Source organism: Colletotrichum higginsianum, chromosome 6 (assembly GCF_001672515.1).
Source record: "Colletotrichum higginsianum IMI 349063 chromosome 6, whole genome shotgun sequence".
Lineage (NCBI taxonomy): Eukaryota > Fungi > Ascomycota > Sordariomycetes > Glomerellales > Glomerellaceae > Colletotrichum > Colletotrichum higginsianum.
The window spans coordinates 673784-688340 of NC_030959.1; the positions used below are offsets into that span (position 1 = coordinate 673784).

At 53.8% G+C, this 14557-nt stretch overlaps 5 protein-coding genes across 5 annotated transcripts; all 5 read left to right on the forward strand.

Moving 5' to 3' along the window:
* Nucleotides 1-2939: 2939 nt before the first annotated feature.
* Nucleotides 2940-3363, forward strand: CH63R_08615 (uncharacterized protein; the record flags this gene model as incomplete). The annotated part of the gene is made up of 2 exons (XM_018303589.1): nt 2940-3083; nt 3136-3363. The coding sequence occupies 2 exons, from the start codon at nt 2940-2942 to the stop codon at nt 3361-3363; spliced, it is 372 nt and encodes a 123-aa protein (XP_018155612.1).
* A 91-nt stretch (nt 3364-3454) lies between these two features.
* On the forward strand, nt 3455-3700 carry CH63R_08616 (uncharacterized protein; the record flags this gene model as incomplete). Its single annotated transcript, XM_018303590.1, has 1 exon — nt 3455-3700. One exon carries the CDS (start codon nt 3455-3457, stop codon nt 3698-3700), a length of 246 nt encoding a protein of 81 aa, XP_018155613.1.
* Nucleotides 3701-6031: 2331 nt separating this feature from the next.
* CH63R_08617 (uncharacterized protein) lies at nt 6032-6310 on the forward strand (the record flags this gene model as incomplete). Its single annotated transcript, XM_018303591.1, has 1 exon — nt 6032-6310. The coding sequence occupies one exon, from the start codon at nt 6032-6034 to the stop codon at nt 6308-6310; it is 279 nt and encodes a 92-aa protein (XP_018155614.1).
* A 1780-nt stretch (nt 6311-8090) lies between these two features.
* Nucleotides 8091-11833, forward strand: CH63R_08618 (Fungal cellulose binding domain-containing protein; the record flags this gene model as incomplete). The annotated part of the gene is made up of 8 exons (XM_018303592.1): nt 8091-8198; nt 8251-8465; nt 8523-8598; nt 8648-8768; nt 8819-9241; nt 9359-9534; nt 9595-11006; nt 11608-11833. 8 exons carry the CDS (start codon nt 8091-8093, stop codon nt 11831-11833), a joined length of 2757 nt encoding a protein of 918 aa, XP_018155615.1.
* A 421-nt stretch (nt 11834-12254) lies between these two features.
* CH63R_08619 (Peptidase family M20/M25/M40) lies at nt 12255-13628 on the forward strand (the record flags this gene model as incomplete). The annotated part of the gene is made up of 3 exons (XM_018303593.1): nt 12255-13066; nt 13121-13444; nt 13511-13628. The coding sequence occupies 3 exons, from the start codon at nt 12255-12257 to the stop codon at nt 13626-13628; spliced, it is 1254 nt and encodes a 417-aa protein (XP_018155616.1).
* Between the last annotated feature and the right edge of the window lie 929 nt (nt 13629-14557).

The following is a 14557-nucleotide window of genomic DNA, read 5'->3' on the forward strand; positions in this document are numbered from 1 at the left end:
GGGTGGAGAGAGGGGGGGGCGGTGTGGATACAGCATCGGATGCATCGGTGCTAACAACACACACACACACGCAACAGCAAGACACTCACACATACACTCACACACACACATACACACACGCGCGAGACTCACGAGGCGCGTCTTCTGACCGATCTCTCCAAATCCCTCGCACTCGAGCAGGACCCAACTCCAGACTCAAGAGAAAGTCCATACCTTTCGACCACGATGCGCGGCCACCAGCGCCGAAAGCAACAGGCCGTGAAGTATACGGTCAGGAATGACACACACTGGTTACCCATGTTCCCCATGGAAACCAATGCCTCTGTCACTTGTGGCCTGAAGCTCTTCATTTACTTGACACATTCACCAGCTCTTCTCAGGCAGCCACGCAAATCTCGGCATGTCTGGCACATATTGACTACATCACACTCCAACATCTACCTCGGCACCTCAGCTCGCCATTCACCAATATCAAAGAATTCGCAAGCTTCAGGATTAGGCATCAAGGACCCATCTCACTATGACTACTTTCAAGAAAGGTAAGATCCGGTCATGGGTCGCTTGGAGTCCTGATCTCACGATGCTGACAGGTGTCCAGAGAAATGCAGTTGACCGCTATCGTTGGCACGAAGCGAAGAATCCAGCGTAAACAAGAACATCGCCAAGCAGATTTGAAGTCTAGCTCTGAAATTGTACACACATACACCATTCGAAAACACATGCACTGCTCCACGAGTACATGCCTCCGCAAGGTACCACTTCACGAAGACCGCCAACGAACACCCCTCCCCGAACGCCACTCTACAAATACCGCTTTGCAAACTCATAACCCGAAAAAAGGCTCGGGAGACTCATTGCTCTACGAAAAATACCATCGCATGAACGTAGCATTTTACAAACACACAAAACTGCACTTCATACACATTCTGCTTTACAAACACATAGCATGGCGAGGAGACCGTTTCACGAATACACAACAACCTGAAGAAGAGCGAACGAAGAAAGAACGCCACATGAAAATGATTCGGGGGAAAAGGGTTCAAGAAAAAGGGAAGGGGAAGAGATAGGAAAAGATGGGAAAAGGGGGACGCCACTCACACAAAAGCATCACTTCACAGGCTCGCAAGATGGCTTGACGGAGCTACGGGAAATGAAGGAGGATGTGGAGGAGACTGGGATGAGCGCGAGTAGACCGGATTGGGCGCGAGGGGCAGGTTGTCTGGGATCAGACTTCCAGCCCTACTTAGCTAAACCTAGCATCTCATATCCGAGTTTTAATAGAAATATAGACCTCAGCTCAAGCTATTCAGAGCAGATAAGTATCATTAGTGAAATTTGTCTTATTCTTACCAAGTAGTCTCCAATTTCTGCTGCTCAGGATTGTCATATAAGGAGATGACCGGAGCTGTCCCGGTGCCGGGTGGAGCATGGATGTTCGGCTGTGGTCGAGATAAGTGGGGACATCCCCCGGAACCTGAAGGGGCCATTAGCTCCTGCCACCACTGAGGTAAGGGATGCCCTACGATATTACGTCAGCACATTTCGCATCATTGTCCATCATAGCCGGAAGATACCATGGAGAGAAAACAGCGCTGGTGATCCGCCCAAGAACCAGGAAAAGCCCTCAGGCCTAATGACTGACTAGCAGAAGTCGGGATCCCAGACTGAACACCGTGCAAACGTTGCCCAATCAAACCCGCCGCAAAAAGGGGCGCATACTTGTAAACATCAGCTCATCAATTACTTCACACGTGAGCATACTATTCGGAATGCTGGAGAGGCTTGGAAAGCGCGAAAAACAAGACCAAGAGACGCGGCGCAGCGTCCAACAAGCCTGAAGCACATCGAAACATTGAACGAAGGGGGGAACGAGGTTGTGGAAACTGGGACACTTTGTGCTTCTCTGTGCCTTTCCTTGGCCTTTGAGCCTCTAAACACGACTTTAGAACGCACTTCAGTTCCGGGGTCTGTCGCTCAAGTCAGGCAATTGGGCTTAGGCCATGGGCGAGTCCAACGCCATAGGTCATTGCACGGAAGTTACTGCCGGTCGAAATTCAATCGTTCAAGGGCTTTGAGATTCATGCACTCGGCGCGACAAGACAGGACTTGTCTTTTTTTTGTGCGGCACCCTGTCCGTGTTCGATGATATGTATCAATCGGACACACGAATTGAGACTGCTTGTCTGGGCGGCAATGGTATTGTTGTCAATGCCGCGATCAGGCCCATTATCCTCAGTCGAACGCGCTCGAGTCAACAAGCCCATGGATTCTTATGCGTCACAACGTTACCTCTTCCAAACCCGAAGCAGATTTATCTACTATTAGATTGCTCCCTCACGCATCAGCCTCACTGAGTGATAAAATCAGCACTTGACAGAGGGCAGGAAGGCAGGAAGGCAGGAGGGCAGGGAGGCAGGAGGACACGGAGTCAGGAGGGAAGGAAGGCAGGAGGACAGGGAGTCAGGAGGACAGGAGGGAAGGAGGCCCTTCAGAAGGCCCTGCCGAATGGTCCGACTACTCATTACCGTAAGGGCGTAACTTGTGTTAGGGCCGAATGGCTGGGCTAGTATCCTACAGCAGTGAAGTTGGGTATGGGGGACACACGTTATAGGTGGGGGTCACTGGAGGGGCACTGGGGGAGCAGTAGTGCCCTAACAAAACGGCCCGGAAGATTATTTGGCTGAGGAGGGGATAGTTAGGTAGAAAAGGCGAGGAACTCTGCCCTCCTGGATAGGAGGGGCAGGTCGAAATAATACAACCAACTGACCCCTACCCGCCCGTTAGCAACTCTACTACTCTGTGCGAACCCAGCCTGTGACAACTTGCTCCGAGAGTTTCGCTGAGAGGCTTTCACAAATCTATTACTTCGCGCCCGCAGTCTCTGTCGCGAGTCCCCAAACAAAACGAAGATGACGCGTCCCCGCGTCGACAACAGAAAAATGGCCCAAAGAGTCCTGTTCGACGCCTTTGGCAGTCGCCGCAACGACAACCGAAAGAGAGAAGCTTTGGACTTCATCAACGGCTTGCTTGGCGGTAGCAGTGGCGACGTCGCCCACCGACGCCGGAGCAAAAACAACCGCAATGTAAGTGAAACGGATTACAAAACTCGTTTTGCCTACTAACTGCGAGCTGAAGAAGCGCAAAGACCAGTCAGCCACAGAAGAGACCGACGAAGACAAAGTCAAACGACTCGAGGCCGAGGTCAGCCGCTTGAAAGCCGAAGCAGAGAAGCACACCAAGAAAGCGGAGGAGCTAAGAAAGTGTGCCGCGGAGATTGAGAATGGAGGAGATGATGCTAGCCGCTGCAGCAATATCAACAACAACCACAACAACAGCGCCCGCGCTGATCACAGCCAAACCTGAAGCCGGCACAATGTAAGTGCTCTCTCCGATCCATGGCAGTCCTTGTATATCCCGTTCCCCTTGGCTTTCTTGCCTGTATCATAATCTTGAGATGGTATCATTCGCTAACGTCCTTAAGCCGCAGGCTAGTGATGAGAGCGACGAGGGCCGGGCCAGTACTGAAGTTGAGAAGGATTCTGGTGGGATTGGTGATGGAGAGGGCAGCAGCGGTCGCCGTAACAGCAAACCCTCTCTCACATTTCTCGAGGCCGTACTTGGTCTCAATGGCGTTGGCTTTAGAGGAACTGAAGTCCCGATCAGGTTTATGTCTAAGAAGTTAGTCCGATCAGAGGAGTAAACTCTTCCGATCGTCATGTGTTATCACATCCCAAGGTAGATAGATCATAGGAAAGGCTCTAGTTCAGTCCAAGGGATGATTATAAGAAAAGTGTGTGATTCTGCGTTGTTCTTCGTCTAACTCTAATCCGTCCTACGTCCTTATATCCTTCTTCCAATCAAACCTTACTTATGTAACTACAATTCGCAATCAAGAAAAGAAAGTCGAACTGGTAGGACTGATTACCCTACCACACTCCAGTATATGAAGAATGACGAGGGGACTGACTCACTGTATGCATTTGGCATGAAATTGAACGCAGGCAGGGTTTCTGCAAGAAGATCTGTGATGAGCACCATACGTCTAGGAATGAGAGAGTGAACAGTGGTTGATCTTTCTAAGATCTATTCTACACGAAGATTCGGGTTGAAATACCCGTGAGATCGGTCACGTGTCACCTTCGAGTGACTCGTGTCATTCAACGTGACCTACGGAGCAGTTCTGCTTCACGACAGATAGATATGGTGATAACTTCACTTCGTTGGGTTCGATTGGTGCAGCTATGAGCCTGCCGCGGGCCCGCGAAGTGAGTGAGTGGCCCGTAGTGGGGCAGCCCACCCTAACCCCGATCCTTCACTTAACTCCGAACCGCCATTTTGGCAGCCCCGATTCCCGCGAACCATCACTTATAAATATCCTCGTGACACCTGCACCTGTGCCATCGTTATCTTCAGTGTCATACACTACCATCTACGTCGGTCCAGCCGTGAGGAAGGTGGCACAATCCCAAAGAGACAGTTGCTGTGACAAAAGTGGGACCACAACTGCCTTCCCGCAATTATCCCTTTTCACGACAGCAGGTCAAAGTCCACGGAGCATAAGTTCATCAAAATGTTTACTGCCTAGTCTATGTCTATGAACATTGATTCTATCTGGCTGGGAGGGGTCCGGTGCCTGCTTTTGGACGATTTGGTTCAATGGGGATGTGTGTTTTGTATTGTTGGATGGTGTTGGATGGTGTTGAGTAGTGTTAGATCGTGTGGACGGTGGATGACGCTTTGTAAGGATGTCGCGTCGCATGGACTCATGCGTGGTTCTGATATTCAGACTGGCTGCCCTGTGTGACGGAAAGCGTCGATGATGACGCCGGACTATGGCCAATGGTGTTTGGGCGTCTCAGTCGAGATTGTAGAGTGTTCCCGCAAGCGGACTCCTGCCAATGGTGCTCGAGTGCCTCAGTCGAGGTTGTAGAGTTTTCCCGCAAGCGGATAGGCGTCCGGAGGCCTTTCGACTATGCGAAAACGAGCTTTTGTTTCAAGCGAACAGTGAGTGCCGTCCAAGTTTTTTGTGGTGTGTCCCGTTGGTCTAGTGACTGGGGAAGTGTATGGCTGGCGATAGTTTCGCTGGCGCCTCGGGGACGCGTGGTGGAGTGAGGTTGTGTATGTTGCCGCGTCGGCTCTGGAAGTGCATGGCTGGCAATGTCTTCACTGGCGCCTCGGGGACGCGTGGTAGAGTGGAAGTGTGTCCCGTTGGTCTAGTGACTCGAGAAGTGTATTGCTGACGATAGCCTCGCTGGCGCTTTGGGCATGCGTGATGGAGTGGTGTTGTGTATGTTGCCGCGTCGGCCATGGAAGCAAAGCGTCCGGTTGAATGGGTATGTTTGTGTCGCGAGAGCGAGTAGACGAACGCCACAACGTCGCCTGTTGGTATTCTTGGACTTCTGATTGCAGGCAGTGGATGTGACTTCGAAGCCTCGAATTGTCTTGTAAAGCTGTTGACTGCATTATAGACGGTTACTGTGCAGCGTTAGCCTGTGCCTTCGTTTGGGAGGCAACAACTTACCATGGTGTGGTGTCTGCAGCAGTTAATATGATCGTGATCTAATGAATCACTTGATCCCAAATCCATCTTCCAGCAGGCCCCTTTCCCTTTCCTTCCAGACTTCCTCACTGTCCAAGATTCGCCTCAGCATGTTCCCTCTCTGCCTCTTCTCTCAAACCTCAGTGCCCTTTACCCAGGCTCACCCCAGTCTTTGCGCATCTCCTAGTCCTTCTCTCCTCGCGCTCATCCCAGTCTTTTCCACAACCTCCTCCGTTTCCCGTAGCTCCGTCAAGCCATCTTGCGAGCCTGTGAAATGATGCTCGTGTGTGAGTGGTGTCCTCTTTTCCCATCTCTTCCCCGTCCCTTCCCCATCTCTTTCCGATTGAGTATTTCCGCGGTGCTTCGGCGCCTGTGATGCCTCCAGTCTTGGGGACAATAGTCGCCTAGGAACTCAAGAGCATGCTGGACCTAGAATACTACTAGCTGAGATACTTCCCTAAGTTCATACAGAGTCAGGTTGCGGAGAAGGTAATGGAGCAAGTGGAGAGGAAGTTCGCGGACGAGATCCGCTCGAGCTACTTCCGAGACGATATTAGAGTCGTTGTCCGCCGCCTTTTTAAGGACGAGGTCCTAAAGCTGCGCGGCTACACGGCTGAGAAGCCTGATCTTTCCTGCAAAGAGAAGCAGGCTGTTGAGTCCCTTTGCAGCTGCACTATTAAGAACGCAGCGTTTGACTGTACTCTTGCCGGCGTTGCAATGAGCCATGCCGCGGTTGTCGACGCTGTGAGCCGTTGTCCTCCAAACCTTTGATCCTGCGTATTATCGCGGACCAATTGATCTGCTATTAGGGGGACTACATCAGTTCTTACCCAGGCTGCACCCCGAAACCCATTTCTACCCGCACAACACCTGAATACTTGGGAACTCAAACGTAATGGGAAAGAAAAATGAGAATTTTAGAGAGCCTGTTGGAGGCTCTGTTTGCTCTCTGGTCTGTCGTTCTTAAGTTACCGACTCCGAACTGCTGGGATTCGGAAGAGATGATATCAAGCAGCAACTGTCTAATGAGACCCAAAAATCTTCCCAACGCGACCCAGTCGGTCTAGGAAGAGTTAAACATGGAGCGAGCCAAATAATTTTACAGCGAGATTCATTACCGTGATAGTTCTTGCAGTTGTCTCAAAAGCGCAGCACCCCAGCCTTATACGGACACTGAGTCAGGAAGCCTGTTCCGCACTCGCCGTTGGATAATACAATCTGGACTTCCTCTCACGTCATCCGACATGTCGTCTCCTCGTCAGGTCCCGAACCACGCGGGTGGCCATATCTTTACACCGAAGAACCCCAGACCAACAATCCCGATCGGATCCACCAATTACGCGGCGGCATTCCCGCTTTGAGGGGGGATTCGGACCCTGCCGTCCACCTCTTCCCGATTCGGCCATCTACCGTTTCCCGCATCTGGCCTGGTTCCATGCCACCCCGCGAGCTCATGGGGATGCAGATCCGGTGGGATCCGAATCGTGGGGCGGAAAGCCGGGCGTCGCCTTCTTTCTTCGTTTGATGCTGCTCCCTGAGTCCCATTCAGACAACGCGAATCAAAGGAACTGAAGGGGACCGACGAAAGTGAGAAAGAACTTGAAAACCAGACGAACGAGGACCGAGAATATTGACGAGTGGGAAGGGATGTGACCGGGAACAGAAGCTTAAAGACACAACCTCGAAGCTGTTCCTGTCGGCTATGCCCCCCGCATGAGCTGCTGCCGACAGCGGTCCCCTGGCAGAGTTGCTCTAGATGCTGCCACCGCTGCCGATTCGCGTCGGATGTAGGAAAACAACCCTCAATTTGGGAATGCGGGAGCAAGTCCCACGCGTCTCGTGATCGAAGAGGAAAACCCGATTCCGAGGAACCAGACCGTTGTCACATCACGCCATACCCGGTAATCACACACCGCACCACCCACCACACCACCCACCATTCCTCTTACAAACCATCATGTGATGACCCGGATGACAGGATTCGCGTTCCTTTTCTGGTCTCCAAGATCTTGGAACTGGCGGATGAAGACAGCCTTGGCTGCAACGGGGTGCCTGGGACCTGCGTGCGCGGATGAACCTCTCTCCTCTCCCTTTTCCTGACCCTCGACTCAGCTTTGGATCCTCCAAGCGGAAGCATTCCCTCCTTCATATACAAACGGGCGTAGTGCCTCTGGCACGTCGGCAAGCTTGTTGCCGCGAACTCATCCGGCGGGGCGTCACAGAGTCTGATTGATTGATGGAAATTTGAGCGTGGCAGTCTTGACTCGCCCCCTTTCCGGGGGGGCGGAGTCGCGATAATGTGCTCGACTTCCCCACAGGAAGGAGGCGATTATCCGCTCTCACCGTTGTGGCCCCGCGTTCTCTCCAAGGTCCGTTGAAGGAACGGCTAGAGGCACTAGGCTTTCATTTATAGTACTGAGCTCAGCCGCCGGCGTCGATCTTGTTTCTCCTATTCTGTATTCTCCAAAGATCCATATCTCACCTTGAGTATAGTCTCAGAGGCCACTCAGCGTCCCTTCTTCGACGACTCGATAACAGTCGGTGGCCCAAGATGAAGTACGCCAACCTCCTTCTGGCAGCCCTCGCGGCTCCAATCCAGGCCGCCTTCACATGGAAGAGTGTGAAAACGGGTGCTGGTGGCGGATTTGTGCCTTCCATTGTAGGATTCCAAGAGGTCGCTACAAAAGGCTCAAGCTGATTATGTTCGAAAGGTTTTCCATCCTACTACCAAGGGCGTCGCCTACGCCAGGACCGACATCGGTGGCCTCTACCGTCTCAACGCTGACGACTCGTGGACTGCTGTTACCGACGCCAACGAGTTCGCTTCGGATTCCAAATGGTCGAGATGGGGCGTAGACGCACTTGCGTTGGATCCGCAAGACGACAAGAAGGTCTTCATTGCGGTGGGAACCTACACCAACAGCTGGTGAGAATAGGCTTGGACCTCTTGTTGGTGTTGGAATGTCTGCTGACCCTCTTCTAGGGACCCGAACAACGGAGAGATTGCACGCAGTTCAGATAGGGGACAGACATGGCAGTTCGCAAGCCTCCCCTTCAAGGTAACAATGACAGAAGCCTCTGGGTTCGCTAGACTAACACATATGCCAGGTTGGCGGAAACATGCCGGGAAGAGGAAACGGAGAGCGTCTTGCCGTTGACCCCAAGAACTCCAACATCGTCTACTTCGGCGCCCGAAGTGGCAACGGGCTCTGGAAGAGCACCGACGGAGGTATGCAAAACCCACGCCCAAGTCAGGCTTCGTCCTCTCACACTACCCAGGCGCAAGCTTCTCCAAGGTCTCCTCCTTCACCGCCGTCGGCACGTTCCGCGCTGGCCCTGCCGGCGACGAGTACAGCGGTGACATCCAGGGCTTGAACTTCGTCACCTTCGACCCCACTTCTGCTCTCGTTGGCGGTGCCACGTCTCGTATCTTTGTCGGCGTTGCCGAGAATGCCACGTCTTCCATCTACGTCTCCAACGACGCTGGATCTACTTGGTCTGCTGTCGCCGGCCAGCCTGGCCGATACTTCCCCCACAAGGGAAGGATTCAGCCTGCCGAAAAGGCTCTCTACATCAGCTACTCTGACGGCACCGGCCCTTATGATGGCTCCTCTGGTGCTGTCTGGAGATACGACATTGCTGCCGGGACATGGAAAGATATCACCCCTGTTGCCCCTGGTCCGGACTTGTACCACGGTTTTGGTGAGTCAAATGAACACCCCTGCTAAGTCTCTACCCCTGGCAGGCCAGAGTATCTGTGGCTATTACGTGGAAGAGGAACTTTTAGAAACTGCGAAATCAGATGCTAACGCAACCCAGGCGGGCTGAGTGTGGACTTGCAAAAGCCCGGCACCCTGATCGTTGCCTCTCTGAACAGCTGGTGGCCCGACGCAAAGCTCTTCAGATCGACCGACTCTGGTAACACTTGGAAGCCAATCTGGACCTGGGGCACCGACGGCAACCAGAACCTGAGCTACGTCCAGACTTCCCCCAAGGTAAGGCATTTCCCGTTCTCCTTGGTGGACGCTCGCAACTCAACCACTGACACACCTTAGGCGCCCTGGATCAAGACCAACTTCCTCGACGTCGACACCAAGGACCTGGGCTGGATGATCGAGTCCCTCGAGATCGACCCTACCGACTCCAACCACTGGCTGTGGGGCACTGGCCTTACCATCTTCGGCGGCCGAGACCTGACCAACTGGGACACGGGAGCCAAGTTGAACATCCAGTCCCTGGCAGACGGCATCGAGGAGATGTCCATTCAGGACCTCGCCAGCGCCCCCGGCGGGTCAGAGCTCCTCGCCGCCACTTACGACAACAACGGCTTCACTTACAAGACGCGCAGCAGCCTCGACGTCTCGCCCCAGACCACCTGGACGACCCCGATGTGGGCTAGCGCCGTGGGCGTCGACTACGCCGGGAACAAGCCTGCGAACGTAGTCAGGATTGGGAATGTTGCTGGAACCCAGCAACTGGCGGTGAGCTCCGACGGCGGCGGTGGCTGGTACATCAACTACGCCGCGGGAACCACCCAATACGGCGGATCGGTGGCTTATTCGGCGGACGCTGACATCATCCTCTGGTCGACGGCAACCCTCGGCGTGCAGCGGAGCGCCAACCAGGGCTCCCTCGCCGTCGTTGCCAGCATCCCCGCCGGCGCCGTCATCGCCAGCGACAAGCGCAACAACACCGTCTTCTACGGCGGCTCGGGCGGCAGCTTCTACCGCTCCACCAACGGCGGCGCGACCTTCGCCACCGCGGGATCCCTCGGCTCCGCCTCCGAGATCCGACACGTCGAGGCGCACCCCGTCAAGGCCGGCGACGTCTGGGTCTCGACCAACGTCGGCATCTTCCACAGCACCGACTACGGCTCCTCCTTCACCCTGGTCTCCACTACGCTGACGAACACCAACAAGGTCGCCCTCGGCAAGGGCTCCGGCTCCAACTGGAACCTCTACGCCTTCGGCACCGGCCCCGCGGGCCGACGGCTCTACGGCAGCGCCGACCTCGGCGCGTCCTGGACGGACCTCCAGGGCACCCAGAGCTTCGGCGCCATTGACAGCGCCAAGCTCGCCGGCTCCGGAAACGAGGAGAACCTGGTCTACGTCGGCACCAACGGCCGCGGCGCCTTCTACGCTTCGGGCGTCATCGGCTCCTCCGGCGGCGGGCAGACCTCCGCCGCCCCGACGTCGTCCAGCAGGCCGTCCAGCAGCAGCAGCAGCACCTCGCCGGCCGTTGTGACGTCCTCGACGTCCTCGGTCAGGACCACCCTCGTGACTTCTACCTCCACGATCCGCATCTCCTCCAGCTCCGCGGTCCGCACCTCCACGAGCTCTGCCCCGGCTTCCACGGCGACCAACCTGGCGAAGCAGTTTGAGCAGTGCGCCGGCGGGCCGAACTGGAACGGCCCGACGCAGTGCGTGCCGCCGTTCGTCTGCAAGTACGCGAACGAGTGGTACTCCCAGTGCGTGTAAGCACTATCGTGAGAGCAATTGGTCGTATTTGATGGCAGATTCGCAGTCACATATCAATGAGAAGGTTTTCATGGCTGCTTTTTATTTGTAGAAAATCAGGTAGTCGGAATAAACCTCGTGTCAACCGCGTCACAACTTTGATCCTGGAAGCCCAACTCGCGCAGATCATGTTTTATGGACTATTCCTAGTAGACATCTGCCTACTTCGCGGTCATTCCGAAGCCTTGCGTCGAGAAGATACAGTCGGTGGTCAGCTATCCGGATATTCCTGATCGGTTCTGATGTGCCGGAGACGACGTCCGACCGGCCCCACTTCGGTCCGTTGACTCCGGTGTTCGCACCGGGCTTGAACGGGGTGACATGCAACGAGCGATGTGCCCACTAAAGCCAGATGTCATTTCAGGTAGCCGCCCGAAAAACTCCTTTTAGGTAACGAATAACAAAGGCTGGAGAGCGAAGGCCGGCGAAAGAACGCCAAGCCATAAATGTCCCCTGTGAAGCACAATTGCCGATTCGTCTGTATGCACTTCAAAGCTCAGCCTGTCTGCCATGATGAAATCACGGAATACTGTCCCCATGACATAATTATAGCGCAGCGGGAACCAGCCGTTCTCGTTCCACCCGCAATCTATCGCCTGTGGACCGCAACACCGGGCCCCCCCACGCTGCCGACGCACGAGTTGCGTCCAGTGTCCGATCTCGCTTCAACGTGGGCCCGATGCAGCTAGGCCCAGCTGGGAATCATCGACTTCCCCTCTTCCCGCCCCTCTTCGCGAAGGCCGTCAAAATAGCGCCTCGACCAAGACTAAGCTGGTGAGAGTGCTATGTAGTATCTTGAATCATTGTCGAGTATCTGCCTTTGTCTGTGCGAAACGACGTACGGAATACGGAAAACGGAATACAATGACGTCGACTCCTACCCCGGGTGCCAACGACCCCTTGGCTAGTTTTTATGCAAAGTAAATCGAATGCACGCTTTCGTTAGCTTTTGTTAAGGTTACCATGCTGACCCCTGCCAGAGTTGATGAGCTCGAAAGCGTCTTCATCGAAAGTATGTAACCGCGCGCCCATTTCTGGGAGCACGCCGATTTTACTCACGCATGTGCTACAGGACTTGGGGATGCAGTCAAGATCCCATCAATTTCTGCCCAAGCAGACCGAAGGAAGGATGTATTCGAGGTACGAACCCAAACACAAATTTCACACCTTACAAGACCCAGCAAGAGCGTGAACTCGTCATGCTGCCGGTGCTGACCCCAAGCCAGATGAGTGAATGGGTCGCCGCCAAGATGAGAGCTGTCGGGATCGACGTCACACTCAAACCTCTTGGCAAGCAAACGGGCACCGACCTTGAGCTTCCGCCCTTGGTGCTGGGACGATACGGCAACGACCCCCAAAAGCCGACAGTCCTCGTGTACTGCCATTACGATGTCCAACCCGCCTCCCTCGAGGACGGCTGGAAGCACGAGCCGTTCGTGATGACGGTCGAGGACAACGGCAGGCTCTGCGGGCGCGGCACTTCGGACGACAAGGGCCCCCTGATCGGGTGGATCAACATGATCGAGGCGTTCCAAGAGGTCGGCGTCGACGTGCCGGCGAATCTGGTCTTCTGCTTCGAGGGCATGGAAGAGAACGGGTCTTTCGGTCTCCGGGAGGCCCTGGAGGAGGAGGCGGACAAGTACTTCGCCGACGTGGACGTCGTCTGCATCGCCGACGTCGTGTGGGTCAGCGACGAGCAGCTCAGCATCCCGCAGGGCCTGAGGGGCATCATCTTCTACCTGGTGACCATCACCGGCGCGAAGCAGGACGCCCACAGCGGCGGCTTTGGCGGCCAGATCTCGGAGCCGATGATCGACATGGTGAACATCATGGCGTCGCTGGTGGACTCGAACGGAAAGATCTTGATCCCCGGCATCTACGACAACGTCCAACCCGTCACGGAAAAGGAGTACGAGAGCTACAAAGAGCTCAACATCTCCGAGGACTCTTTGTACGGCGGTACGGGGGGGAGAAGTCTCCACGACAACCAGGCCGATGCCCTGATCGCTCGGTAAGCCTCTATTCCGTCTGGCGCCTGAACGTTGCGTTAACAACACCCGGACAGATGGAAGAAGCCGTCCCTTAGCCTCCACCGGATCGAGAACGCGTTGCCCGGCGCCGGGGCTGTCACCTCGATCCCTGCCAAGCTGGTTGGAAAGTTCAGCATTCGGACCGTGCCCTTTATGAAGGCGGAGGAGATCGACGTAATCGTGCGGAAGCACATCCAAGACCGGTTCGCCAGCCTCGGAAGCAAGAACGACATCGAGATCGAGGCGTACCCGAGCGACTGGTTCTACGAGGACGCCGGCCACTGGAACTACGAGGCGGCGATCCGGGCAACACGGAATGTCTGGGGCGTCGACCCGGCCATGACGTGCGAGGGTGGCAGGTAAGTAGTGACTTCCGGCCTTGGAGACTCTCAATCTACTGATCTCGGCGGCTAACATCGTCTCAGTATACCCATCGCCCTGGACTTCAAGAAGATCCTGAAGAAAAACGTCCTGTTGCTTCCCGTTGGGAGGCCCACGGACGGGCAGCACAGCACCAACGAAAAGCTTGACAAGAGCAACTAGTGAGTGGCTTATCCGTGGACGATCGATTATTGGATGTGGCTGACGTGGGGTAACAGCATCAATGCCATCAAGCTTTACGGGTCTTACCTGAGGGAGGCAGGAACCTTGTGGCGTGAGAATAAGAACAGGGTGTCTAGTGGATAGCTTTTGGTAGCAGGTCTACCAGCAGGGGCTATTTAGGTACATCTTTTCAGAGATCATGTGAGAGACGGTATGACCGTAGGGCAGAGCTTTGTTAGAAGGCCGTGGACAACCTTGCTCGCCTTACGATTTCGCTTATGCAATGAGTGTCAAAGCTCAGTCCGCAAGTACGGCAAGGTTGATTACCTCGTAGTGCGCCGGCGATCAAGTCAATCCAGGTTATTGCTCAAGGTTTGCAGGAGAAGCAGCATAAAAAACACCAATGACAGCCGGTAGCTGTAGCCTAACAAAAGACTGCAATAAAGATGGACGAATTTCAGCCGACGCGCAATTACACATATTATTCATTAAAGATAACTGGCTAATTTGGCCCACTACTTAATAGGAGAAACATTATTGTATTTTAAATTAAGGTTTTAGCTTATTAAAGGCAGCTAGGTTTCCCCTATTAAGCTACATTAGAAGTATACAAAAGAGAAACTTAACTACCTATATAGACTTAAAATATATAGACGCTAAACTACAATTAGATTTTGTAATAAGTACTATACATCTAGGAATAAGAGAGTAAATAGTAGTTAATCTTTCCTAAGATTTATTCTATATAAAGATTTAAATTAAAATACCTATAAGACTAATTACATATTACCTTTATGTAACTTATATAATTTAATATAACTTATAAAGTAGTTCTACTTTATAATATACCCCCCTAAATATAACTATATTTAAATAATTATATATATAGACTCTATTTCTAGTAATAAAGGAAATTTTAAGTAAATAGT